The 27221-nt window shown below is 31.6% G+C and overlaps 1 protein-coding gene across 1 annotated transcript; it reads left to right on the top strand.

Annotated features, from left to right (window-relative positions):
• The first annotated feature begins 18780 nt into the window (after positions 1-18780).
• Positions 18781-24764, top strand: LOC120279531 (UMP-CMP kinase 4-like). The gene is made up of 10 exons (XM_039286455.1): positions 18781-18887; positions 19564-19611; positions 20834-20888; positions 22179-22296; positions 22575-22731; positions 22867-22947; positions 23024-23131; positions 23582-23653; positions 23920-23969; positions 24521-24764. The coding sequence occupies exons 2-9, from the start codon at positions 19594-19596 to the stop codon at positions 23926-23928; spliced, it is 618 nt and encodes a 205-aa protein (XP_039142389.1). The 5' UTR covers positions 18781-18887; positions 19564-19593; the 3' UTR covers positions 23929-23969; positions 24521-24764.
• The last annotated feature ends 2457 nt before the right edge of the window (positions 24765-27221 follow it).

Raw genomic sequence — 27221 nt, 5'->3', positions numbered from 1 at the left:
CGTAGTCCTAGGATGATTTTGTAAGGAGAATTCTCACAAATAATCAAGGTTGGAGCAAGATACAATCAATAATGAAATCGAATGTAAAAGCATGCAATCCATAAGTAAAACCCCCTCGTAGTCTGAATCAATGGTCTTGTAGAGTTGTCTCGTCTTATCCAAGGGTTCCCTCGTCAGGCCTAGGGCATACCTCGCCGAATCGATGCCGACGAAACCTCACCCAATAACTATCTTCCGAAGGAATACGGTGTTGAAAGCAGTAGAACCACTCCAAAGACCTAGCCAAAGCCTCTCCAAACCCTAGCCGCGAGCGCCTCAAAAGATGAGAAAAAGATTGGGAAAAGATTTTTCAAAATGTTTGAAATCGTGGCTTTTATAGGGGCTGGAATCGGGCATCCACACGGGCGTGTGAAATTTTTACATGCCCATGTGAATTTCCAGAAGTTGATTTCCTGCGAGATGTGAACAATAACTGCTACAGTGATTTTGCTACAGTATTTTGCCAAAATACTCCCGAATTCACACTTTTCATCGAGACCACATGAATGGGCACATATCCATGCGGTAGATCGCGTTGCGCCTTCAATGAAATCACATTGACGAAGATCTTGCTAGTATTGCACAAGTCAGAATATGTGAGTGTGACTACCTTTGTGCCCCTCCAATTTATATATTCTCTTGAGCACAATGGAGGTTGGCACACACCCAAATGTCTTTTAGCACAATTTGTGTCTTCACATTTGTTCAATCAAGAACTTCATCAAAAATTGCATCCACGATCTACTTTTAGTTCCTTTCTTTCACACAAGCCTCCACAACCATAAATGCACAAAAGAACACATATACACATGAATAAGCGATAAAATCTGAGAAAAGTAATGCCCAATGTAAGAAAAGAATACTTCATATTACTTATACACAAACACTTATCAAGGGGTGTGAAAAATTTAGTTGCAAATGCTCTTTCAAGGATTGAATTTCCAGAAGCCAAGTTACAAGCTATTTCTATTGTAACAACTGAATTAGTAACTTAGATTAAAAGTTTTTGGGTGAAGGATAATAAATTACAAGAAGCAATTCATTTATTACATAATGGTCATAATCATTCATATTATACATGGTCTCAAGATCAATTACAGTGGAAAGGCAGGTTAGTAACTGGGTAAGACTTGGTAATCAAAACTCAGTTGTTGCATTCTTTCCATTATGGTGTTGTGGAGGTACTGCTTTGGTATACATGAAACTTATTAAAGATTAGCATCAATTTTCTTCTGGAAATGCATGTGGAAATTAGTTAGGGAATTCATCAAACAGTGTGAGGTGTGCCAAAAATATAAATCTAAAAATGTGGCTTCACCGTGCCTTCTTTAATCTCTACCAATACCTCAATCTATTTATAATGACATCACCCTAGACTTTACTAAATAATTGCTCAAGTCTCAAGGTTAAGATGCCATTTTAGTAGTAGTGGATAGACTGACAAAATATGCCCACTTCATTCCATTGGCGCACCCTTATACAGCAGTTAAGGCAGCTCAAAAGTTTGTAGATTATGTATATAAATTACATGGGTTTCCCACCTCTATTATTAGTGACCAGGACCCCATTTTTCCGAGTACCTTCTAGCAAGAGCTATTCAAGTTACAAGGTGTAGAGCTAAAACATTCTTCATCATATCATCCATAGTTTGATGGGCAGTTAGAAGTAGTGGACAAATGCTTAGAATGTTACTTGTGCTATATGAAAGTGATCTTTTGAGGAGTTAGATCTCTTGGTTATCACTAGCAAAATTTTGGTACAACACATCCTATCACTCAACAACCAAAATGACTCCCTTCCAAGCATTGTATGGAATAACTCCTCCAGTGCATCTTTCATATTTTCCTCGAGAATCTTCTATAATAGTTGTTGACACCTTCATGCAAGATAGGGGATCAGTAATTCAATTGCTCAAGCAACAACTCATTAAAGCATAATAGAGGATGACAAAACAAGCAAATAGGTACCGCACAAACAGAAATTTTGAAGTGGGGGACCTAGTACACTTGAAACTACAATCCTATGTTAAAAGTTCAATGGTCGCCAGTGTAGTACCTAAGCTTACAACAAGATACTCTGGCCTTTATAAGATACTGGATAAAGTTGGACAAGTAGCATGCATCTGGTCTTCCATGTATCCTTGCTCAAGAGAGTTTTGCCTACAATAGCAGAATTGACACTTTTTTCCTTGGCAACTTCTAAATTGGAAACCTTTTGCTATATCAGATAGAAGAGTCATCAAGCGAGTAAATGCAGCAGTGACCCAATGGCTAATTTATTAGAGCAACTCATAGCCAGCAGAAGCCACATGGGAGTTTGTGGAAGACTTGCAAAGAAGATATCCGGACTTCCCTTGAGGTCAAGGAACTTTCGTTGGGGAGTGTTGATATGTAATGGGGCTAGTTAGTGCTGGAGGGAAGAGTTCAAAGAAGGGATAGTTTAATTAATAAAGTAGTTACTTCAGTTGAGATTTGGGAAAAAGTTGATTGGAGGGTTTATTACATGTGGCACATGAGATAGTGCTATCTAAATGGAAGCAATGAAGAGTTAACACATAATTCAATCTTAGCCGTTGATGGAGTAAATAAAGCTAGGTTCCACTTCTTACTTTAATGAAGAACAATATTTCTTTTATAAAGTTGTTAGCTTACATTGTTTTGCCAGTTATGGAATTAATGAGAGAGATTTCTTCTTTCCTTCTCTTCCTTCCTCGCCTATTCTTTTTCATCATCTTCTTCTTCTTCTCTATTTGAATTTTAGCTCTATTTCGCATCATAGACGAAGGCAGAGATGAAGTAGCTTATAGCTTGCAGTGTCTACATGTGCCATGAGGCAACCATTGGCATTGGTCACCAGAAAACTCTTCTCTATTCATTTCAAAGCCTAGTTTCTTTTTTTTAAAGCTAAATTTTATTTTTTTTAATTTTTTTTAAAGAGAAGGAATTTTGAATTCATGAGATTTGGAAGTGTTTTTTTTTTAAGAATTAGATGATATTTTTGGATTATAAATTAGAATCATTTTAATTAATTTTTTTATAGAAAATCAATCTATGTTTTGTCGTGGGATTGTCGAATAATTCAAGGTTAGGCTATAATAAAACTTATCATTAATTATCTATCTAAATATATCGAATAATATTTTAAAAAATAAAATTAAATAGAAAAAATAATATTTAGAATATTTAGTTTAATTATTATTGATAAAATCAAATGATAACCCATTCTATACTTTTCCGTCAAATAAGTTAAACTTCAAATGTTAACCCAATCAACCAACCAAAGCTTTCATTTGTAATATTCATAATATTCACAATAAGGTAAAAACTGCCAAGGATAGGATAATCTCACCCTAGTTTTCCATATCCTCTAAATACATCACACCATTTTCCAAATCTAGATTTACTGATCCCTCCAAGTACCAAATCTTATATTACAAATACCATATACATCCCGCTGGATTTCACTCTCCTTTATTTTCAATACAAAGATTTATAAATACACTCTAACTAGAATTCCACTAATATACAACCAAACATTGCCCAATGTATCCAAATGATATTAGTTTGAGTTCTCAGCCTCTACTACTTGGATCAACCCCTTCAATAAAAATTATACTTAATGTTTCCAAATAGATTAAGTAATGAACTATAGAAGATGGTATAGCTCTAACTATAGAATTGATTAAAATAGTATAGGCATGTCTTTAGACAACCCATAGATGCCCTTATAAGAAAGGTGGAACCTAAGTGAAAGGTCATAGAAGATGGAAGGATAAACCTATAAAGTGTTTAGTAGAAATTTTACATAATGATATGGCAATGCTTGATTTATCTAGTTTTTTGGTCATTGATAAAGCAACATGAAAAGGAAGGATTCATGTAGTTGACTCTAAATATCAATGTTTTGAAACTCGGGTTGACTCAACTGGTTCAATCGGACCCGGCCAGACAACCGGGTGGGTTACATAAAAACCCGGGGTAAAGAGTTGACTCGGTTGACCCGGCCGAGTACCCGGTGAACCGGTCAACTCAGCCCAGTCAAACCTGGTCAACCCAGGTTAATTATATGTTTATTGTTTAAATTTCAAAACTTTATAATCTAAAACTAAATATGTAAGTATATTTAATATCAACATAGGATTCCTGAGCTTTATTTTATCATCTCACGCTTGAGTCGCTTGACAAACCCTAGACCAATAGTGAAAGAGGTGCTCAAAGAAAATTGTGGCTATTCTAAACCTCACTCCTATGAAGCTCTTCAATTTGATCAAAGCTTCTAGTCAGGTGACGTTTTCAATCTTTGATTTCTTTAAACAATCATCATTGTAAATTTGCACTTGATCTTGTGTTTGATATTGTTGATGTATTTTTTGAAATTTGTGGGTGTGAAGTTGAGTTTTTCTTCAAAAATTTTGATCTTTATTGGTTTTTTTATATTCTAATCTTTCAAAGAGAGTATCTACGGCTGAATCTAGACCCTTGGTAAGGGGGAAAACCTATCCGGCATGGCAACATGCTAGCCAAAGTCATGGCGCTAGTGGGAGGATGGTGCTAACATGTCTTTACTGTACAAAAGTTTTTAATGGTGGGGAAATCAACAAAGTAAAGTATCATCTAGCTGGAGTCCAAGGTCAAGTTACAATGTGTAAGAAAGTTCCCTTTGATGTTCCAGAAGAGATAGTAAAGGTTATTAAAAAATTAGAGGAATGGAAGAAAGAAACTAGTGATTCATTATCTAATTTTCATGAGGCATATAGTGACAATCCATCAAGCTTGGAGATTAACGATGAATTGGAGGAGGAGGAGGAGGAGGAGGAAGATACTGAATTGACAAGGAAAAAACAAAAGGAAAAGAGAAAAAGGTGGAAAAAGCTACTAGTGGAGGCTTAAAAAAAATTTTGCTCCAAGAACAACACCGTGATCTCAACCAGGTATTAAAAGTGCTTTGGCTAGTAAAGAGGCTATTAAAAAAGCTCATGTTTCTCTAGCTAGATGGTTTTATGATTGTTGTATTCCATTTAATGTCGTGCAATCACCCTATTTTCAACTTGCTATTTATGCTATACTTGCAATTAGTCTTGGATATACGACTCCTTCTAATCATGATATTTGTGTTCATTTGTTGAAAGATTGCAAAAAAGAATGCCAATTGCTTATTGATCATTATAGAAATAATTAGGCATCTAATGGTTGCATAATCATGGCTGATGGTTGGACTGACTATAGATAAAGGATATTAATAATTTTTTTGGTATATTGTCCGATTGGATTGTCTTTTATCAAATCTATTGATGCATCAGGTGTTATTAAAAATGCACAAACACTATGTACTTTATTTGTGGAAATTGTGGAATGGGTTAGTCCTTAAAATGTAGTTCATATAGTAACTAATAATGCTGCCAATGCCAATTATGTTGTTGTCGGTGCTTTGTTGAAAGAAAATTATGTTTGGATATATTGGCCACCATGTGCGGCTCATTGCTTGAACTTGATGTTGAAAGACATTGCTAGTTTGCCTCATATTTCCGATCTTGCATCCCTTGCTTCAAAGTTAACTATTTTTGTGTATAATCATTCAATGTTTTTACATTGGTTGAGGAGAAGACCAAATTGGAAGGAGATTGTGCGCCTAGGTGCGACTCATTTTGCTACAACTTTTATTACTTTGAAATCTATTTATGATCACAATCATGATTTGAAAGCTTTGGTCATAGATCAACATTTCATTAGTAATAAACTTTCAAAAACTGCAAAAGGAAGAACTTTTAATTCAATTGTTTTGGATTCAAAATTTTGGGATCAAGTGTTAGTTGTTGCTAAAGTTGTTGCTCCAATTATAAGATTGTTACGTATTGTTGATTCAGATGAAAAACCATCTTTGGGATATATATATATATATATATATATGAAGGCATGTTAAGAATAAGGTCTGCAGTGATGGAAACTTTTTTGTTTAAGGAAAGGTTGTACAAGCCTTATGTGGACATTATTAACATGTATTGGGACAAGCACTTTCCAACTCATATCCATGCAGTAGCTTATCTGTTGAATCCTACTTTTGCTTATGAGCCTAGCTTTGAAGTCACCCAATCAATGTCAGATGGTTTGATTGATATGCTTGGGTTAAAAGATCAAACCACCGATCTTAATGCAGCCTTAGGTGAGATAAAGGTGTATCGAGAACATTTGGGCAGTTTTAGTCGGCCTTCTGCTAGATCTTCACGCAAGAAAATGCAATGTGTTGAATATAAACTAATTTTAATTGTTAATTTCCTTGCTAATTGTTTATATTTTTCTAATAAATAATTGCCATGTAGATGAATGGTGGAGATTGTTTGGTCATAGTGCTCCACAACTTCAAAAAATTGTCATTTCTTAGTCAAACTTCTTCGTCATCAGGATGTGAAAAAAATTGGAGTGTCTTTGAAAGAATTCATAAAAAAGGAGAAATAGAATGGAGCATCAAAGGTTATATGATCTTGTTTATGTTGCATATAATTTGTGCCAACAATTCAGGTATTTGATCTATAAAGTGAATATCAAATTTAGTTTTATTTTCAATGTCATAATGTGATAAATTAATAATTTTTTTTTAAGCAATAGATTAAGAAGCGTACATATGATCCAATCGATTATGAATGCATTAACAAAGTTGATTTTTGGGTTGAGGAAGATGAACCTTTTCCCAACTTAGATTATGAAGAATTGGAGCTTGCTTTAATGAACAAGGCAATATTCATGATGATCAAGGTAATTTATTTAGTTTTGAACTTAAGATATTATTTTGTGTTTTATTAACTCTTAATTTCTCAATATCTAAATTTTTATATGATTTTTTATTAATTCATAGGTGATGACTTTAATATTGATGAAAGAATTAATGATGTCAATGTCTTTCCAACTATTGGAGTGAGCACTGATGATGGAATTGGCCCTTCTTTTGGACTTTCAGATGAAGCTTGAAGAAATTAAAGTAGAATCTATGAGTTAAAACTTGAATCTTCAAACTTTGTGATGTATTGCCTTTAATTTACTGTAATGTGTTTTGCTTGAATTTGTATTTCAAATTGTATTAGAAGATTATGGCATGTTTGTGAAACTTGAATGCTTGTATTGTGTTACTTTTAATTTATTATGTTGTATTTAGGTAGAATTCATATTTCAAATTATATTAGATTGTCCATTGTTATGACTTATGAGTTGGATTTTATTTAGGGTATAAAGATGATATTTATAAATTCTAAGGAAGACTATTTGTTAATTTTGTTTGTTGAACTTTTGTATTGTTCTTTTTAAAATGTTTTATTAATTTATAACATATTATTTTATATATTTATATATAATTAAACTTATAAAAATATATATTATATTTAATTATTTATGACCTGGTCAACCCAGTTCGACCCGGTTCGACCATTAACCCATGACCCGGAAGCCTTCCCGTGTCATACCCTTAGGTTGGGTTTCAAAACATTGCTAAATAGTTGGAACTAATGGTTTGTTGTTATTATCGCAGTTGAATCAATCCAAATGATATTAGTTTGAGTTCCAACCATTCATATGTTTGGTTGAAAAATAAACTATGCAAAGTAGTAGTCAACTTGCAATTACTTTCCCTTTGATGAGGGAAAGGCGGAAGGATGTGAAACAAATTACACAGTGGACTATGAAAATATGAGGCATGTATAATTTCAATGCTACCTTTTTTTTAAAATAAAAATTCTTCTCTTTTGCCTTGTCTTCCTTTGGTGAACCCTAGTGTTAATGAAGAACTCCTCCACCGTGTCTTTCTTTTCAAATTAACACAAAAGAAGCCCTATAGATAAGCTCTATAATTTTTCATATTTCTTTTCAAAAATATTTTCTTATTGCCTTTGATGTTGTTTAATTTGATAGTGGATTTTGATTCAAAACTCATCATAAAAACCATGCACAATACCTCTTCTTTAGGTGAGATCTATTTGCAAAAAAGCTCTCGGAATTCATACAGGAAGGGTGCATCCTAGTGCCTCATTGGATCATCAAGTCCAGGTGAACATATTTCTCATAATAGAAAAACATGAGTTAAATACCTAATTTTGCCGGGTATATGAGCAATTTTTAATTTATCTATATATAAAACAGTGAATAATGTGAAAATTAAAAATAATTGATAATTATTTTAATATGATCCAATGAGGAACCAATCAACATCAAATATATTCAAGCATTCACAACTGTTTTATTATTTTTATACTGATAGCATGTTATTTTTGTATATGTGAAATTAAAATAATTGATGTTCATTGATGTTGATTGGGTTTCTTGGGTTTCTTATTTTTTTATATACTATTAAATCACTGTAAATGCTTGAATATCATGTAATTAGTCATTCGTTTCTAATTTTTTAAGGAAAAACTAATCCTGATAATTGAGTGTGTTATGTAATTGGTAAGAACATTTTATTAGATTTTTATTTGAAATCATAGATGGTATAATTTAACTATTCAAAGAAAGATTACATGTCAATAACTCAAAGCATGTGAAACACAAGGGTTCATATACATGCTTCTACTTCTAAATGTAGAGCCTACCTCATCCTATTGAACCATTATCTTGGAACTCATTTTGATTGGAACCTATGTATAATCCAGCCATAGAATTAACCAAAAATATTTAGATTGACTGACTCCAAAAATTACAAGAAATTTGAAGTGCAAAAGAAATACAACATCTAATACTATAGTGACAAATTTTAATGCAATTTATTCCATACCAAATTTTTTTATATTTCACAAAACTCATGATTCTCAAATCAAAATAGAACCAACAACCCAAAGCCCACATATCTACCATTTGCAAATAACCATCACTGAATTACAATACAAATAAATGTAGATTCTCAAACACAATAATACATAGAAAAATCAATTAATGTTGAAACTTAGAAAATTAAAGGTATGAAGTTATATTTAAATTATTATATACATAATAGATATGAGAAGACAAGTATTAATAAAGAAGCAAACATATTTTACAGCCACATAATTACATGATTAAATTGTGTACTTCTGTTACGCACAATTTATCCCTTGAACCCTCTATATATCAACATGACAATATTTGATTTCATTAACTTAGCAATGACCAACATGACATTTTATTGTCTACCTGCTTTGATTAATAACTTTTACAATAAGTTATGCTTTGATTAATAATGTTCATAATAAAGAGTATATTTGTTATAAATTTTTTTATAAGTTTTTACTTTTTTATTTATTTGATGTTATTTTATTCACTTCGATTTCATCAACCTTTTTAAAGGCCTTGATTTTGTCATACATTTTTATAGGTATATTTTTTGATTACAGTTGTTGAAATGGATGAGTTCTTAGAAGAAGAATATGCAATACTCTTGGTTGCTTATACTGTTGCTCTTCATCTCAATCACCTACTTTCTATCATTAGTTTAATGTTGGAATTCTACCACTTAAGATTGAAAAATAGAAAGCGAAAAAGAAGGATAAGTTATACTTATGGGAGACATCTCATTAGGCAAGTCAATTTTTGAAGAATGGTGTTTGATTTAGCTTGACTTGTATGGAGAACATTAGGATGAATAGGAAAACCTTTTACAAATTATGTGATATGCTTCAAAGCATTGGTAGGCGCAACCCAATGAAAAAATATGAACATTGAGGAAATGGTTGCCTTGTTTCTCTACCTCCTTTCTCATCATGCTAGGAATATATAGAACTATGAAAAGAGAATTTGTGAGGAGTGGAGAGACAATAATTAGGCAATTTGGTCATGTCTTTACTCTGTATCGTTGAGGTTACATGAAGAATTGTCTAAAAAGCCAAATCTTATACTTTTGAATTCCATATACTTCTAATTGAAATGGTTTAAGGTAAAAAAATATTATTTATATAAATGTTCTTAATGAAATATTTTTAAATTTGAACTAGTTAATTAATATACTAATTAATGTGCTTCATGCTAAACTTCAAAATTGTTTAGATGCTTAATGGGACTTACATTAAGGTCAATGTCCCAAAAGTAGAAAATCCTAGATACAAGACAAAGAAAGGATAAATTGCCACTAATGTTCTAGGTGTATATTCACAAGATTTAAAATTTATATACATATTGCTTGGTTGGGAAGGTTTTGTAGTAGATTCTATGGTATTGTGAAATGCAATTTCTAGGCCAAATGGTTTAAAAGTTCCTCACGATAATATCAAATATTCTCAAACTAGTAAAACATTAGTATAATATTTATCATTCTAATTTAAAAACCTAAAAGGACTTTCTATCTTTAGTTTTTTATTACCTCTATGATGTTGGTTATACGAATGGAGAGGGATTCCTAGTTCCACATATAGAGGTTAACGCTACCATTTAAATGAGTGGAAACAAAGCAATCTCCCTTGATCACGAGAAGAATTGTCTAACTTTAAACACTCAAGTGCATGCAATGTCATTGAAAGGTGTTTTGGACTGTTGAAAATGAGACCGGAATACTTAGGGATAGGTCTTTGTACCCTATTAAAACACATTGCTGAATTATAAGTGTATGTGCATTATTACACAATCATATTAGGAGAGAGATGGCTCTTGATCCACTGGAGGCTGAATTGGATGAGTCATATGTGGATTCTGATCCTATGTCAGATGCACAAAGTATCCAGCACATTGAGACCTTAAATGCATGGGTAGCTTTTAGAGGCAACTTGACTCAAAAAATGTGGAATGAATGGCAAGCTTCTAGAATTCAAGCAACTGAAGATTAAGCTTTTATTTACTTATTACTTTTTCAAGGGTAATTGTTAGCCCATGTTTAATATATTGTTAGAAAGTTTATGTTATTTTGGATAAAAGGGAAACAAACTCTCGTATGACAATTAAACTGTCTCATTTGTTATGCTAATACTCTTATTTTGGATACATGTCTATTAAATTGTCTATCATATGAGATTCTTATTTCCTAACTTTGGTAATAAAACTGTTTACTTTTGCTTTTAATGTTAGAGAATTTGACAAGTCCAACAGGTGCAACGACCAATAAGAGGCCAAGAACAACCATTAATGGACTCTAGCTAAGGATAAATTTTTAACTGAATGTTGCTTAACACTTGTGAACCAAAATTGGAGAACAAACAATGGCTTCAAGATAGGATACTTGACTCAACTACAAAGATCGATGGTGGAAAAGATACCTAACTACAAAATAATAGGTGATCCTCATATTAAATATAGAATGATGACACTTAAAGCACAATTTAGACAAATTAAAGAGATGAGGAGTCAATCTGGGGTTTGGAAGGGATGAAGTTAAGACCATCTCCTACCCCCAATCCCAAAATTTTAATGCAAATCCCAACTTTGGTTCTGCTACAGTAAATTATACTACAATCACAAACCCAAATTTTACCCTAGAAGATATATTCTCAGAATATTCCTTACTCATCTCTTTGACTATTATTATTATTTTTATTCAATCACAAAATACTTGAAATTAATTATTTTCAACAATTATTTAATTAAATATTTATTATAATAGAGTATTTTACTAATAAAAATAATTTAAAATATTTTTAATTTATGATTTAATTTATTTAGAAATTTAATTATGAAATTTCTTAATTAGCATGATAATTAATGAAATTATTTTTTCATATAGCATAATAATATTCATAAAAATAAAAAAAATATTGATTAAAAATTATTAAATGTGTAGGACCCCAAATTTGGGGTTTGAGGTCATCCACCCCGAAACCCTAAATTTGGGGCAAAAATAGATAGTGGGTTGGAGCTGGGTCATGGTTGGAGATGCTTTAATCAATATGTAACCTCTGATGATGATGTGTGGTTTTCATAACTTAAGGTAATATGAAATGGGTTTATGCTAGTTATTTTTAGTAAAATTATGTTTTTATGTACCATGTTACTAATAATAACTTATATATGCAAAGTCACAAAGATGCCTCTAATCTTAGAAACAAGGCACATTCCCTTATTTTGATGAGCTAGCAATTATTTTTGGAGCAAGCGATTGGAGTTGGAGCAGAATATGCAGGTGAAGCTATAGAAAGTGAGACTTCAACATTCGCAGCAGGTAAAGTAGTTATTTTGGACAGTATTCTTCATTGATTCATGAGATTCAGAAGCTACTTTATCTGCTGCGAATGTTGAAGTCTCACTTTCTATAGCACACTCATCTATCTTTATTCGCAGCAGGTAAAGTAGTTATGTTGATATGGACCATTGAAGGCACACTCATCTATCTTTTTCTATGAGAATGCATGCAATGACTCCTTGAATGGTCCATATCAAAGGAGAAAGATCCCATTGCAAATGCAAAGTGAGTTGAGTGTGCCTTCAAATAAAGGAAATTAAAAAGGATTGGCTAAGGATCAAAATTGATGATTCCTTCTCCAAGTATATGGAAAGATTTTATGATATTTGTAATGGAATAAATCAAGAGAGAGGTAAAGTGAAAATCTATTTCCAACATTTAAAAGCAAATGTGGGAAAAAGGATTTTTCTTTATGAGGGCATAATAAAACTCAATGGTTTAACCAAAGAAAAGGTGGTTCATGCAATTGGCATAATTTCCCCTAATATAGGCAAACTAAATCATTCTTTTTATTTCTAGATGATGAAGCCAAATTGATTTATATGGAGAGTGTGCTAGCTGGAGTCATCTTAGTGCATATTTGGATGGCTACCCTTATTTGGGAATACTTTTTGTGAAAGTTATCATTACCCTGTGGGGTTCACCATTAACCCCCCACAGGGTAATGAAGCATTCCCACATTTTGGGGGGAATGAAGAAGGATGGAGGGGAATGGGTATAAATTACCCATTTTACCTCTCACAATATATTAATTTATTAAATAAGAGTAATGCTATATGAAACGAAGTTCTTAACCAAAATATTTGCACGACTGACGTGTACACCATTTTCTCTCTCCTAATCGGCCACTTTAAAAAAAACAACGAAGCTTTCCTCTTTCCTTAATTCCTCTTTCTCAGTTCGTCTTCGTCGGCCACCAAACTTGTCGCTCACACCCATTGCATCTCCGAGCCTCTCCTCTTCAGCGTCATCCAAATCCATCACTAGTCCGCCATCAAGCTCGTCGCTCGCCGTCGCTACTGCCACCGACGGCGACGAGCACAGTATGGTGAGGTTTAGCCATAGGCAACGAGCACAGTGCGACGAGGTTCAGCTGTCGGCGATTGGCACAAGTTGGCCTAGGATAGCAACTATGTTAAATGTTCGCAAGGAGGAACCTAGGTGGATTTCTTCACAATGATAGATTGATTCCATTAAACAACAAATCCAATAATAATAACAATTATATAGAGGAGATAATATACATAACACAATGATATATTTAGCTCTCCATGAAAAAGGTAACATGCCACCAAAAATTTATCTCCATGGTTGTAGATAAATATGGTTTCCTTATTATCCAACAAATTTAAATTTTCATTGCAACTAATAATAAACACTGAACTATGTTATTTCAGATCAAAAATCGTAAAAGGTTTACAGCCTTTCATAATTTACTTGAAAAGGAGCTCATCATTTTAGAATTCAAAGGAGATGAGGAAATTGTCCAAGGGTTACCAATTTTCTATACATCTTTGGGTAAACGAATAGGAAATGAGAAGCAGTAGAAAACAATCAAGTGAAAAGAAGCTTACACACTTTCAGAGGATGTTTCTCTTAAATAGCTAACTTCATTGAAGTGCAGGTGAATAAAAATGATGGCTCAAATGAATTTCATTCTTTGATCAAAAAGATGACAAGCTTTAAAGAAGAATTCCAACCATCGAATTTTAGAGGTTGTAGAGAAAACACGATCACATCAAGCAAACGGTCACACAGAAAGATAGTGATTCGGCCAATTTGACTTAACATTCCCTTTGGCGATAACCACGGCGAGCGACAAGACGGGGTTAGTGGAGCATTGGTGATAGATTTGGATGGCGTCGGAGAGGAGAGGTTCGAAATGAAGAGCAACGGGTGCTAGCAATGAGTTTGGTGGCCGGCGATGACGAAGTGAGAAAAGAGGAATTAGGGAAAGAGGAAAGCTTTGTTGTTTTTCTTTTCTTAAAGTGGCTGATTAGGAGAGAAAGATTGATGTACACGTCAGTCGTGCAAACATTTCAGGCCAAGAACTTCATTTCATATAGCATTATTCATTAAATAAATATAAATATACTAATATTAAAACAATTAATATTTTAATTATAACACTCATATAATAATTATATTAAATAAATATTTATAATTAATAAAAAAAGGTATTAATATTAAAATAATTAATATTTATTTATAATAATCATATAATAATTATGTTAAATAAATATTTATATTTAATATAAATGTATTAATGTTAAAATAATTAATATTTAATTATAACAATCTTATAATAATTATATTAAATAAATATCTATATTTAATATAAATGTATTAATGTGAAAATAATTAATATTTAATTATAACAATCTTATAACAATTATATTAAATAAATATTATTTCAAATTTAGGTCATAAATTAATTAATAACTAATAAAGTAATTTAAATAATTAATTATAATAACTAAAATTTTATTTAAAATATTCTATAAATAACAAAATTTATTTCTTTTGGCATAAAAGTAATCTTACATCATATCTTTTCATTACTTTTTCAATTGCTAATAAATCATTCTACTTTTTCCATTCCCGATGAATTACTTCTCTAACTAAACACTTTTTTCATTACCATCCTATACACATTCTTTTCTCCCTCCTTTCATTACATCATTCCCTTCATTCTATTACAGTAATCCAAACGCACACTAATAGTTCAATTAGCTGTTGGTTTTTTTGCTTTGTAATATGGGTAAATTTCATTTATATACTATTAAAAACTGAATTGTCTAGACTTTGTTTTACTTTAATTTTGGATTTTGATTTTCTAAAAATACAATGAACTATTTTCGGTGTGATTGTTATTTATTTAAAGTGTGGCATCATTGTTATCACAACATTTATTTAAGGTATGGTTCTATTTTACTTCATTATTATTAAGGGCAAAATTGAGAATAAACATAACTTTGCATGGAAAGCTTATTCATACCAAATAGAAGAATTTACTTTGCATGTATTTCAATAACAATATTCATTAAACATAACAAACACTGTATTGTTACTTTGTAGGGAAAACAAATGCAAAAAAAAAAAAAACTTTACAAGAAAATTCTTTCCTATAAAGCACCAAACGAGCTCTTTAGCTATTGATATCTAGAGTTTGGTTTATTTACTTTTATATCATTGATAGAGCAACATGAAAAAGAAGTATTCATGTAGCCGATTCTAAATAGTTGGAACTAATGGCTTATTGTTATTGTTGCTATTGAATTATTTTAAATGGTATTAATTTGAGTTCCAACTAGTCATGTGATTTTTTAGCATAAACTAGAGGACATAAATGCTTCATAACCTTTTTATTTTTATAATATAATTTTTAATTTTTTTTAATTGATGAAATTATAACAATTTTGGCGACTAATCACTTTCAAAAGTGGTTGAACGTAATGAATGTTGATTGGTGGAGGATGAAAGTACTAAACCAAAATAAAGAAGAAAACTTAAAATTTAGACTTCAATTTTGGTGGATGGATGCATGATGGAACTCTTAAACAAATTGTCCTCAAAGTTTGGCATTAAATTCAACAAATAAATTAATAAAATTGTTAGTTATGGTTGGTTATGCAATTTATTCAGTTCTGAAATGTGATAATTTTCAGGGCAAATAATTCAAGCATTTATTCTTCTAATTGATTTTATGAGTACAAAAATAATGCTTTAAAGTTTTTTTTAAGTTTTTTTTTAGCTTTTTTTTTAATGTAAAATGTGGTTGTATGTGTGCACAATTGTAGAATTAATACCTCGATATATCCATGTCTTTATCCTGCATGAGACGAGCTTCAAACACTGCTATTCGGTAAGATCATGAATATTCTACATAAGAGAGTTCAGAATCAATGGGTCAAAAAGTTGTTTGCAGATTTTTTTTCCTTGCATAACCTTATAAAAATTAAAAAATATACTATTATATTTTTAGAAAACCCATCTTTGTTGTTATTTGCTTATATAAAAATTTAAAAGCTAAAACTACCACTTACAAGGGATCATAATATTTTCAATATTTAAATAAATCTTCACTTTATATTGTTCTCCATGGCACAATTAGATATATTTCTTACATAAATATTTTTTTTAATTATGTTACTTAATCCTGAGTGGTATTAGAGCATAGTTGTCTTATGTGGCAATTAATCACTGATCTAGTTTTCTAGTTTTTTAAGATTTTATATTTGTATTTAAAAATATTATTTTTGTAATTTATTATTTTATCAAGTAATGTCATCCATAAACATATGATTAGGGATGGTAATATCATGGATACCCATGAAAAACACAATTTTAAAATCAAAACTAGTTTAAAATTTTCAAATCCAAATCATTATTAAACATGTTTATAATCTATGCCTACATAATTTTCTAAACCCATAGTTTTTAATATTTTAAGAAAAATTAATTTTGAATAATTATTAGTCATAATCTTTGTGAATATCAAGAAATTGATCTTCAAAATTTTTGAAAACAATAACTAAAATAAATTTTTACATAAAAAATATAAATTCATGAGTATTTATTAATATCAATAATCGCATCATCAAATGCATGTATATAATTTAAATAATCCATATAAATCACATGAAATTACAAAATGAAATCATGGATATATCACTTCAAGATATTTAATTAAAAACCAATAAATATAGCCAACTAATATTTAAAAATTAAAATATAATTAAAACTATACTTAAGTATTATTTTAGATTTAACACGATTTAAACTAATAGACCATCCCTTTGGAAAGAACTAATTCCAACATGGACAAGCAAGGAGTACAACCAATAATGAGAAAAAAAAATCTATTGCAATGGATATTTCTACAACTATAGATTCCATTTCTGCCTCCAAGGCATTCTAATGTCTCATAGTCAATCTACAACTAAATCTTCTACTAATATATTATTGCAGCGGATATGTCATCTGTAGCCGCGGAAAAATCATCTATTGTATAATAGGTAACCGAACTTCATAGTAACATATAAATAGGACTACAATGAAAAAAATCCGCTACTATGTCTTTTTGAATTATTTGCTAGTATTGTTTTTATCGAAAATTTTCTATCAATACATTTCTAATGGTCAAAATAAACATCAAAGGGTTTATTTTGATTGCAAATGCAGCACAAAGAATACAACACAAATACAAGTAGTTGTAGTATAACACGACATGCTTGCACTGTTTTTATTTGATATTTAATGGACAATATAAAAATTTTTGTGTTGTTCTCTCTTTGATCACAAAATTACTAAAAATAAAAATTATAAAATTACTATAATATCTTTGATATAATCTTATATTATTTGGAATAAAAAAAATTCACAACACAAAATATGTTGAAGTTTTTTGTCATCTTAATAGTGGTCATTTACATTATTTTATAAATTATATAATTATTAGTATATAATTATATATTTTTTTAATTCCTAAATATACCATAATTTCTGTTAACATGTCATTTAAAACATTTTGTTTAGGTGTCATAATTTCTTGTTTTAACTAGGGAAAAAATTATTTTTCTATTACATTGTCTTATTATTAAAATAAATTATACAATAGTTTTAGCAGAATAAGATTTTTAGCAACTTATACATCATTCAAATAACTTTTAATGTTATACTTCAAGCTCATTTATAACAACAGACAAGAAAGTTGGTGTTTTGTAATCCCTCATTTTTCCTTGTATCAAACTAACCCCAAATATATTATGTGAAGTTGGACAAAGTTCTCAAATGCCATGACCATGAGGGTCATTAAAATTATATGGAAATATGATTGCTATAAAATTCTTTGGACATTTCAACTTTGTGCATAGTAAATACCTAAAGTAAATATATATGAATCCTAACCAGCCTTTATTTAGGTTGTACCCTAGAGACAAGGTCATAAATCCTAATTTATTATGCAACATGTCTTGTATTTATCATAATAACTGAGGAGATAAATTTGAAAAGTTGTGAAATTTTTTCGCTAACTTCTAAGTCATCTATTCTAATTGTAAAAATAGAAATAAAAATACTCATTAATATAGGAGATATTATATATCTTAATTAAAACCCCCAATTTTATTTTAATCAATTATATATTTAATATCTAATGATATTAAATATTAATTGCAAATCATAAATATATATATTACATAAGATTAAAGTAGGAGATTTTTATTATTCTGAATTTAAATTTTTTTGGACGTAAAATAGTAGTAATGGATCCCTGGAATAGCACCAAGCCCAGTGTCCTAGATGAAATTAAAAAAAATTAAAAAAAAATTATTTTCAAGTTAAAAAATGAAAATTATTTTCTAACTAATAAATTAAATTAAATTAAACTAAAACTTAAGTTGGTGATAGCACTTCTAGCACAATGCACGTGTTGAAAGTATTGTAGAACACAGTACACGATAACAACCAATAAAAATTTGCCACGTGTATAATTTCTGAGCCCATCAAATCTCATTTCTCAGAAAATTCATTTTTTAAAAAACAAATTCTCAAAAATAAATAAATAAATAAAATAAAATAAAAAATCTATAATTTCGACAGTCTATAAAGCCCGCCATCCCCGCGGTTTTCTCTTCGCCCTTCAACGCATTCCTCCATTTTTCTCAGATCTCGATCCTCTCCTCCAATTCTCTCCACCATTTCCACCGAATTCGAAGCTCTTTTCTTCGGTATTTGACCCCTGTCTCCTCTAGACCTTTGTTTCCTTACTTGTTTTTGTGAGGGTAATCACTGTTGATTTGAAAATTTTGATTCTGCTGTTGTTTTGTTCTTTTGTGATGATAATCACTGTTTTTCATGTTTTTCCTGCTTGTATTTCTTTCTATTATGCATTGATTTTGTTACTTTTTGGTTTGTATATGTTGATCTGGTGAAATGTTTGGTTTGCTACTTTGTGGAATTTTGGTTCCTGTGCTAGATCTGGTGGGATTTGGATTTCTGATGCTCAAATTCAAGATTTTTCTGTTAAAAATGTTTTTTTTTTTGTTCTAAATGTGTTATAGTTGTACTGAATTTGTTTCTTCAGATAATGGCTTATGAGATGCTGCTGTGTTTTTTTTAATGGGAAATATTTTTATTTGATTGTATGGATTTTGTTTATTGGCTATTGAAAGCTTTATTTTTGTATTTCTGATAGCCATAATGATGATCCAGTTGCTCTGGTATCTATAGTTGATCTGCTTGCTCCATTTTATTGTGTGGCCTTGTTATAATGAGTACTTAATACCTGCTTGGCTCCACCAAATTTAGAGTTTTATATTTGCATTTTATTTATTTTAAATCAATGTTATACATTGAATTCTAAGGCAGATGTATTAGATTTAACTCATTTGTGTTATTCTACAGGTATTTCCCTTTGAGATCTAAAAAGTATCTATGGGTTCAGCAGCCATGGTAATTTCTATTTTCAATTAATCTTCAATCCTAAGATATTATGTTTTTATTTCATTGGTAGATCTGTCAATTTTAGTGGTGGTTGGTGTGATATAACTTGAAGTGTCTAACTTAAACAATGCCAATTTGCTTTGTATTTCTAAACGGTTCACTTTGTCACATTCCATTTTTGTAATGGAAAGTGTTGGTTGGTAAGGCTTAGTATCAAGATCTCACATGAACTTTTGAAAGTGAATTGCTAACAATTAAATAGTCTAAAATAATTGATGTTCAATCTTAGTGAATCTAAACAAATTGTCAAATGGTTGGACTTGGTAATGAAAATTGATCTTAAAAATAAATTGGACATGTTGGTATGACTCTTTTTTTCCTTGGAGATTTGCATGGTTTATGAGAGCCATTATTTAATTTATTTATTACTTTTATGCTTAATGTGCTATAACCATTAAACAAAATTTTCAAATGGCATTTGATACGAAAAAAAAAGGTTCCATTTATTGCACTCATAGGATATTTACAATGTGAAATAAACATGCTTTGTTGCTTTTCTTATTGTCTTCTCTTTCCTGCACAAATCTGATGTGAAAAAGTATCATAATTTTTTGAACTGGCCTGTCTTTGAATGAATCCAATTTTAATGTTTATACTGAAGAGAGAATAGTACTCCTTGATTATTATGGCCATCTTTTTTCTTGATAAGTACAGCAAGTACTTATTGTTCATGGCACGTTTTACTTACAAATAGATATAAGAAATGCGGTTATTTCCTGAATTTTTAAGATGTTGAATGCAACAGTAAAAGGGTAAAAATTGTGTGTATATTTATTTATTAGATAAGGTACAGTAGGATTTTTCTAGAATTCTTTAATTGAATACTACTCTTTGTTTTGTAGCAGTAACTAGACCTTTTACAGTAACATGATGAGAAGTTTGGAAAACCAGCTCACCACTATGTTCTATGTATGCTTGTTGTTGTACTATATCTTAATGTTATCAATTCATGGTTCCATTTTATTATATGTTGCAATTTTCTATTGAGATAATTTCAATAATGATCTTATTTGATAATCTTTGCATATTGTTGGTGTAATTGATATTGTTAGTGATAATTATAATCATCTACTAATTTCCTAGATGACAGTAACCATAGCATTATACTTGTAGCCATTTGTGCACATTATGCATTTTGCATAGCAGGCATAATGATGTTGCTAAACTGCAGGATGTTAACGGGAATTTTGCAGCTGACAAGAAATTTGTTGTTGTATTCGTTTTAGGTGAGAATTCATGTCTCACATGCATGTATTTAAATTCCATGCCCTTTGAAATTGAATCATGTTTATATTGCAAATTCAAATAGCAGTGTTTGCCTTTAGAGATGCATTTTCTTGTTGACAAATATCGGAAAAGAATCTTTTAAATACAAATTTGATTTTCAAAATTGGTCTTACAGTGTCCTTTTTTCTCCTCCATTATAGTGAATTCTTCAATTGGAGCTCATAACAATTCTTTGAAAGTAAAATACCTTTGGTGTTGCTATCTGAGAACCATCATGCATTTGTTTCTTATGTCTTTTACAGTAAGATCAAATGCAGTTATTGTGTTGGAGAAACTGGTTTTTAAAATTCTTCTTTCTCGTCTTCTTTTATAGAAAGCATTATGTGGAAAGAGTTAACATTTATAACTTAAAACCTAACCCTTTTTTTCTCTGATAACACTGTTTTCTTCTCCAAGTATCTTTTCCCCGATTGGAAAATTGTGAAGCTCATCATGCTGTTCTGACTCATAAGTTTCAATGGCTTGTATCAAGTTATTATGCTTTTGATATGACTTCTATTGAGTTGGCTATAGGGACGTTTGCACTGTGTAACCCTCCCCAATACATCTAGCTGTTTGTGCAAAGAATTATTTTGTTCTGCAGTGATCCAAAAATCCTATCAATCATCACTCTTTCTTAGATGTTGTTACACTAATCTTGATGCCTAGTTGTTTTTTATTATTATTTTTTTTAGCAGTTATATATTACAAGTTACAACTCTCAGATTGTCTGATGGCCTGATTTCATCAAGGTCTATTTAGTGGTTACCAGCTGATGGGGCTCTGTAAATTGGTTTACGACCCAAACAAGTGCTTACGACCTTTTCTAGTTGTGTTTTGTATTGTAGAATTTATTTTTTTGGCTATTATATTTACCATCATGCTTTGTTTACAAAGAATACAAATTGATGCTTGCCCTTACTCTTTGTAATTTGCTTCTGGGTAAAGCATGCTATTTGCATCATATTCATTCGGGCTGCTGCCAAATTCCAATTAATGTACTTGCTCCTCTGAGTAGGAGTTGCTTAAATTAGATTTGATCTTTTTTTCTCTTCCTTTGGATTTTGAAGTACTTTCTGCCTCTGTGAATTTTCATTTATCCAGTAAAGTAATAAAAAATATAAAACATTACTCTATCTGAAGAGAATCGAGCATTTCTGTACCCTTGGTAAAGTTCTACTTGTTCTTCATAGAGCAAGTTGTTCCTTCCTCTAAAGCTGATTATAATCTCATGTATTATGTATCTGCAGGTGGACCTGGTAGTGGAAAAGGCACTCAGTGTGCAAATATTGTTCAATACTTTGGGTTTACTCACCTCAGTGCTGGAGACCTTCTACGTGCAGAAATTAAATCGGGTTCCGAAAATGGGTATTGATCTAATTTGACCCTTGTTCCTCTATCTGGTGGATAACTATGCAACATGCGTTAACTTTCGTCTTAAACCATTTTGGTATATTATTAAATGATGTATTTTTAGTACTGATGATATCATGATGCGCACACTCTTGAGCATTGAGTTTTTATTTGTTTTATCTGGTTCTTTGATTTTTACAACTAATGACATATTTGTTCGCTTGGCTTGTTTCTCATATCTCTTCTTATCAAATGCAAGTCTAATTGCCTCTTTGCTTTCTTTCCTTTTTCAGCACCATGATTCAAAACATGATAAAGGAGGGAAAAATTGTTCCTTCTGAGGTTACAATCAAGCTTCTCCAACAGGCTATGCTTGAAAGTGGAAATGACAAATTTCTTATTGATGGATTCCCTCGGAATGAGGAAAATCGTGCTGCATTTGAGCATGTGGTATGCATCACTTTGGTCATTTTCATGCATTATATCAATTTGTTAAGCTGCTACTTTGACTGCTTTTAAGATTTTCCAAATTATTAGGAGGAAATGATTTTCATGATGACATGCATCTATGTTTCCTTATGACAGACTAAAATTGAGCCCGAGTTTGTACTATTCTTTGATTGCTCAGAGGAAGAGATGGAGCGACGCCTTTTAAGCCGCAATCAGGTCTGAAATTTTTGCTACACACTTCATGTATATTTTACTTCTCTATAAACTCATTGTTTATGTTTATCCTAAATAGGGACGAGTTGATGACAATATTGAAACAATTAGAAAGCGGTTCAGGGTTTTTGTGGAGTCTAGTATCCCTGTGATTGAGCACTACGAGGCAAAGGAAAAGGTTTCAAAGGTAATTTATTATTTCTGACCACCTGAAACTTTGCCAAATTCGTAGTTTATTTTGTTGTGTATATTCGTAAGGACTCCCTTATAGGTATGTTACCAACATAGTCTATCATCATTAACAGATAAACAATTTGGGTGTTCTTTTTAATTCTTGGAGCTTGTCCTCTGACAGGTTTTTTCAAATCATGATTCTTCTTTGTTTGCTTTCTTCAGTGAATGTTTTTATTAACCAAGATTGGTGTTCCTAAACATTTTTAATGAGGAAATATGTATATATGTATATATCTGTGACCAGTAATTCCATTTTAGCTAGACTTTTCTGCTCTTGCTCCTGTCGACAATGCCAATTTAATTTCTAACACGGCCACAAATATCCAAGTGTTGTTCCTTCACCCTGATGCCAAAGTGTCAACTCGATCGTAACTGCTGACTTTCATCATCTTGTTTTCTTTAGATTGATGCTGGAAAATCTGTCGATGAGGTTTTTGAAGATGTGAAAGCCATATTTTCCCCATATAGTGCTCAGGTATGCTATTCTGTTCATCAGGTAGTACAACAGAATATGTTTTAATTATGGAATTTGGACATTTGAGGCATGTTGCATGGTTCATTGTAATTGAGAAAACAACTTCTAGTAATGGGTAAAGCTGATGGTAATTATCAAGGTTGCACTAAAGAGATGCATCGTTGGTATAGAAATTCTTCGTTGGAGATCTCTACTGTGTTTAATACATGATACAAAGTTACAGTTGATACTTTAGTTAACATCATTATTTTTTTCAATTTTTTCAGGCTGCTTAGAGCTGCAAGCAAGATTGATTTCATTTAGAATATTTTTAAAGGTAACTTATGTTTGATGTTTCTTCTTATTTTTCAATTGAAAAGTTGACCATTTCTAGTTTGCTGCAAGGGTCTTGAATTCCTTTCAGAATAGTCTGTATATGAAATGCAAGTGTCATTCTTAGATAATTAGGTTTTAGTAAATTGCCATAGAACTCCTATGTATGGAAATAAATGATGATACATAGTGGCACTTTAAAAAATTTAATAGATATGCTTTTTCGTAGCTTGAATGACAAACTGATCAGAACACTAGTAATCTGCAGCACTTAAATTTTTCCTTTTAAACGAAGTGTTGGGCAAAATCAGTTTCCTCATGCAACTTTATTGTATATATTTAGACAAAAAATTACTTGAGTTTAAGAACACTAAAATCACGACAAAGATCTACATGCAAACAATTACTGCTGGAAGAAAAATAGATGGAGGAAAAGAATAGAAATTTTTGCTAGTATTCCTTTAAATTTTTGCATTTATATGTTTGATGTCTTCAATCTAATATGTGATTTGGACTCTTTATCTAATTCCTTGTTCATTTATTATGTTTCATCAGGCAATCCTGTATTCTTTTTATTCTGTGATTTGGAGTCTGTTGTTGCAAGAATATAGAAGAAAGTGGACAGTTTTACCTACCCTTATATATTACCAAGTTATCCGATGTTGTTCATTGTTACTACTAGAAATTCACAATTCTATTATTCATTATTGTTAGATATTGGTCTTGACCCAAATTAACTGAAATAATATGAGTTTTTTCCCGGGCTATGTTAAACTATTGTTTTTCCTGTTGTACTTTTCACTTTGTTTTTTAAATGCAAAGGAATGTTTGTCTTTCTCTCTCTCCCTTTCTCTCTTATTATTATTATTATTATTATTATTATTATTATTATTATTATTATTTTTTATAATGTGGATAAGCCACCCCAAACACACACGCCTTTTTATTATTATGCTTCAACCATGCATTGAGAGGGGGTTAAACCGTGGACCTCTATTAGGGATCATTTCAAGCTCACAGCTTCAAGAAGAAAAGATAACAAAGATATCAATAGAATCAGTTCATCATAAGCACAACAATGTAAGCAGTGATGAATGAACTACAAAATGATTTATCTCAAGCTACACTTCTTGCAAAATACTACTAACATTTCATAAGACAAACCATATTAAGAAAACATAATAAAGAAATCACCACTGGCGATCTCTAGTCACTTCAATAAAACCCTAAACCTTTCAACCTTCTTCTAAAAGAAGAAAATGAGCCCTTTTCTCCCAAAAAGATTCTTGCCTTCTCACCTAATAATAGACTCTTTATAAAGCCGGTTCCCTTCACGTGCTTTTCCTTTTTCTCCATGCCTTCCATCATCCTCCACGTATCTGTTGGGTAGAAGCTTTCTATAAATGTGTGCTTTAACCATCAATAATGCATCCATGTGGCTATTAGTTAATTTCTAACCTTGGACGAGCTCACACTATAAAGGAGATTCTTCCACATGTTCCTCCATGACTAGTTCATCCAAGCCTTCTGCTGATTGGGCTTCCTCTCCTTGCCTACATTGGTCCACCTGGCGCATAGATGGCTTGTCCTCCATGCCTTGTTTCATTTCCACTGCAAATGGCATTATAACATTATCCCCTAGCATCTAGAGTAACATGAAGGTCTTCACATGTGGTCTCAAAAGGAGATAACCCATTCCATTTGCACTAACATCTACAAGACCAATTCCTGATTGCTGAGAATAGCTCTGGACTTCAAGATTGTTTTTAGTTAACAACAGGTTATGCATAGTAGTAAGTAAAAGGCAAATGAATGAGAGATTTGTGCAGATCCCTGCAACACCTCTTTATCAAGGAGTTATGGAAGACAGGGTGTATGCGAGCCTTAACAGGTAATGCAAGTTTATATGCAACATTGCTAGAATGATTAAAGACAATGAAGCCATTATTGCAGATGATCATAGTTTAGAGTCTTCTGAAGAAGTTTAATCTTTCATATTAGTTGGTTGTTAGTTAAATGTGGAGGGAACTATAGCTTTTTAATTTGTGTGGTCAGGATCTCATCATCTGGTATGTGTGTGTAAGTTCGAGGCAGAGAGGAGTCATGTTCTGAGTTGTTTTGGTTGAGTCAGTTGGTCTTTAGCTCTAAGTCAAAGTCAAGTAGTTTTCTATCCTCAAAGGTCTTTGTAATGGTGAAAAGATAGAAGACTAGTGAAATGTATGGTGTGTGTGAGGAGTAGTTAAATCTTGGATACTCTGCACTCGATCTAAGCTACTCTTCTTCTTCTTCATTTGCTTGCTTGCTTTGTTTCATTTCTCAAATCCTTCAGCCATCAAAGTTATTGAGGTCATGGAGAATCTGAAATGGGTTAAAATACTTCAAATTGAGTTTACATGTTATTTGCCTCATTAGTGAATGTTGTTTATACGGCTGGAGTTTAACAAAAACCTGCTCACCAACTTGTAGAACACCTCTTGCCATTTTGTATCAACTAAGTGCTTCATACAAGCCTGAGTCAGAGATAAATTTTGCTTAAGTTGTTGTAAAAGTTGATCTCGATGCTGAAGTGATAAGGAGATCTCAAGGGTCTTGATCACTCATATCATAATGCAATAGATGTGGTGGATTGCGGCCATAGACAACCTTGAACGGCGTCATGCCCAAACTACTATGATCAGCCGTATTTATGAGAATTCCTCCCAAGAGAGCAATTTCACCCCACGTTTGGGGTTATCAAAGACAAAGCAACATAAATACTATTATAAACACTTGTTGAGTGCCTCCATTTGCCCAAGATGTTGTACTTCTGCATCATCTGAAACCACGGCACCACCGGCCCTTCCATGTGGATATATGGCGGCAATCTTCAACATGTATGGATCATGTATATCATAATAGTCGAAGAACTGTTCTGCTTTGAAAAGCCAATGCAAGGCATCGGTTCTATTAAGACAAGGGAAATCAAGTTTGATAGTCCGTATCTGCATAGGCATCCACTATCTATGGTTAAGAGAACTCATAAACCTGGTTCCTTGAACTTTCATCAGAACCAGAGGAGTAGACAATGACTGAGCTTGGTGATGGCCACTATATTGAGAAATAGAAGCTATGGATTGTTCCAATCCAACACCTTAAACTGTTCATCTACCCGAGCATTTTATTGCTCAATGATAGCAAGTATGGTTTCCATTTTAGTATTTAAGCCCTTAATTAAATATAGTTGCTTCAACCATGCATGGAATACAAGAGAATACTA

Source organism: Dioscorea cayenensis, chromosome 16 (assembly GCF_009730915.1).
Source record: "Dioscorea cayenensis subsp. rotundata cultivar TDr96_F1 chromosome 16, TDr96_F1_v2_PseudoChromosome.rev07_lg8_w22 25.fasta, whole genome shotgun sequence".
NCBI classification, from domain to species: Eukaryota; Viridiplantae; Streptophyta; class Magnoliopsida; order Dioscoreales; family Dioscoreaceae; genus Dioscorea; species Dioscorea cayenensis.
The sequence above is the reverse complement of the archived record's forward strand: the minus strand, read 5'-3'. Positions and strand labels throughout refer to the sequence as shown.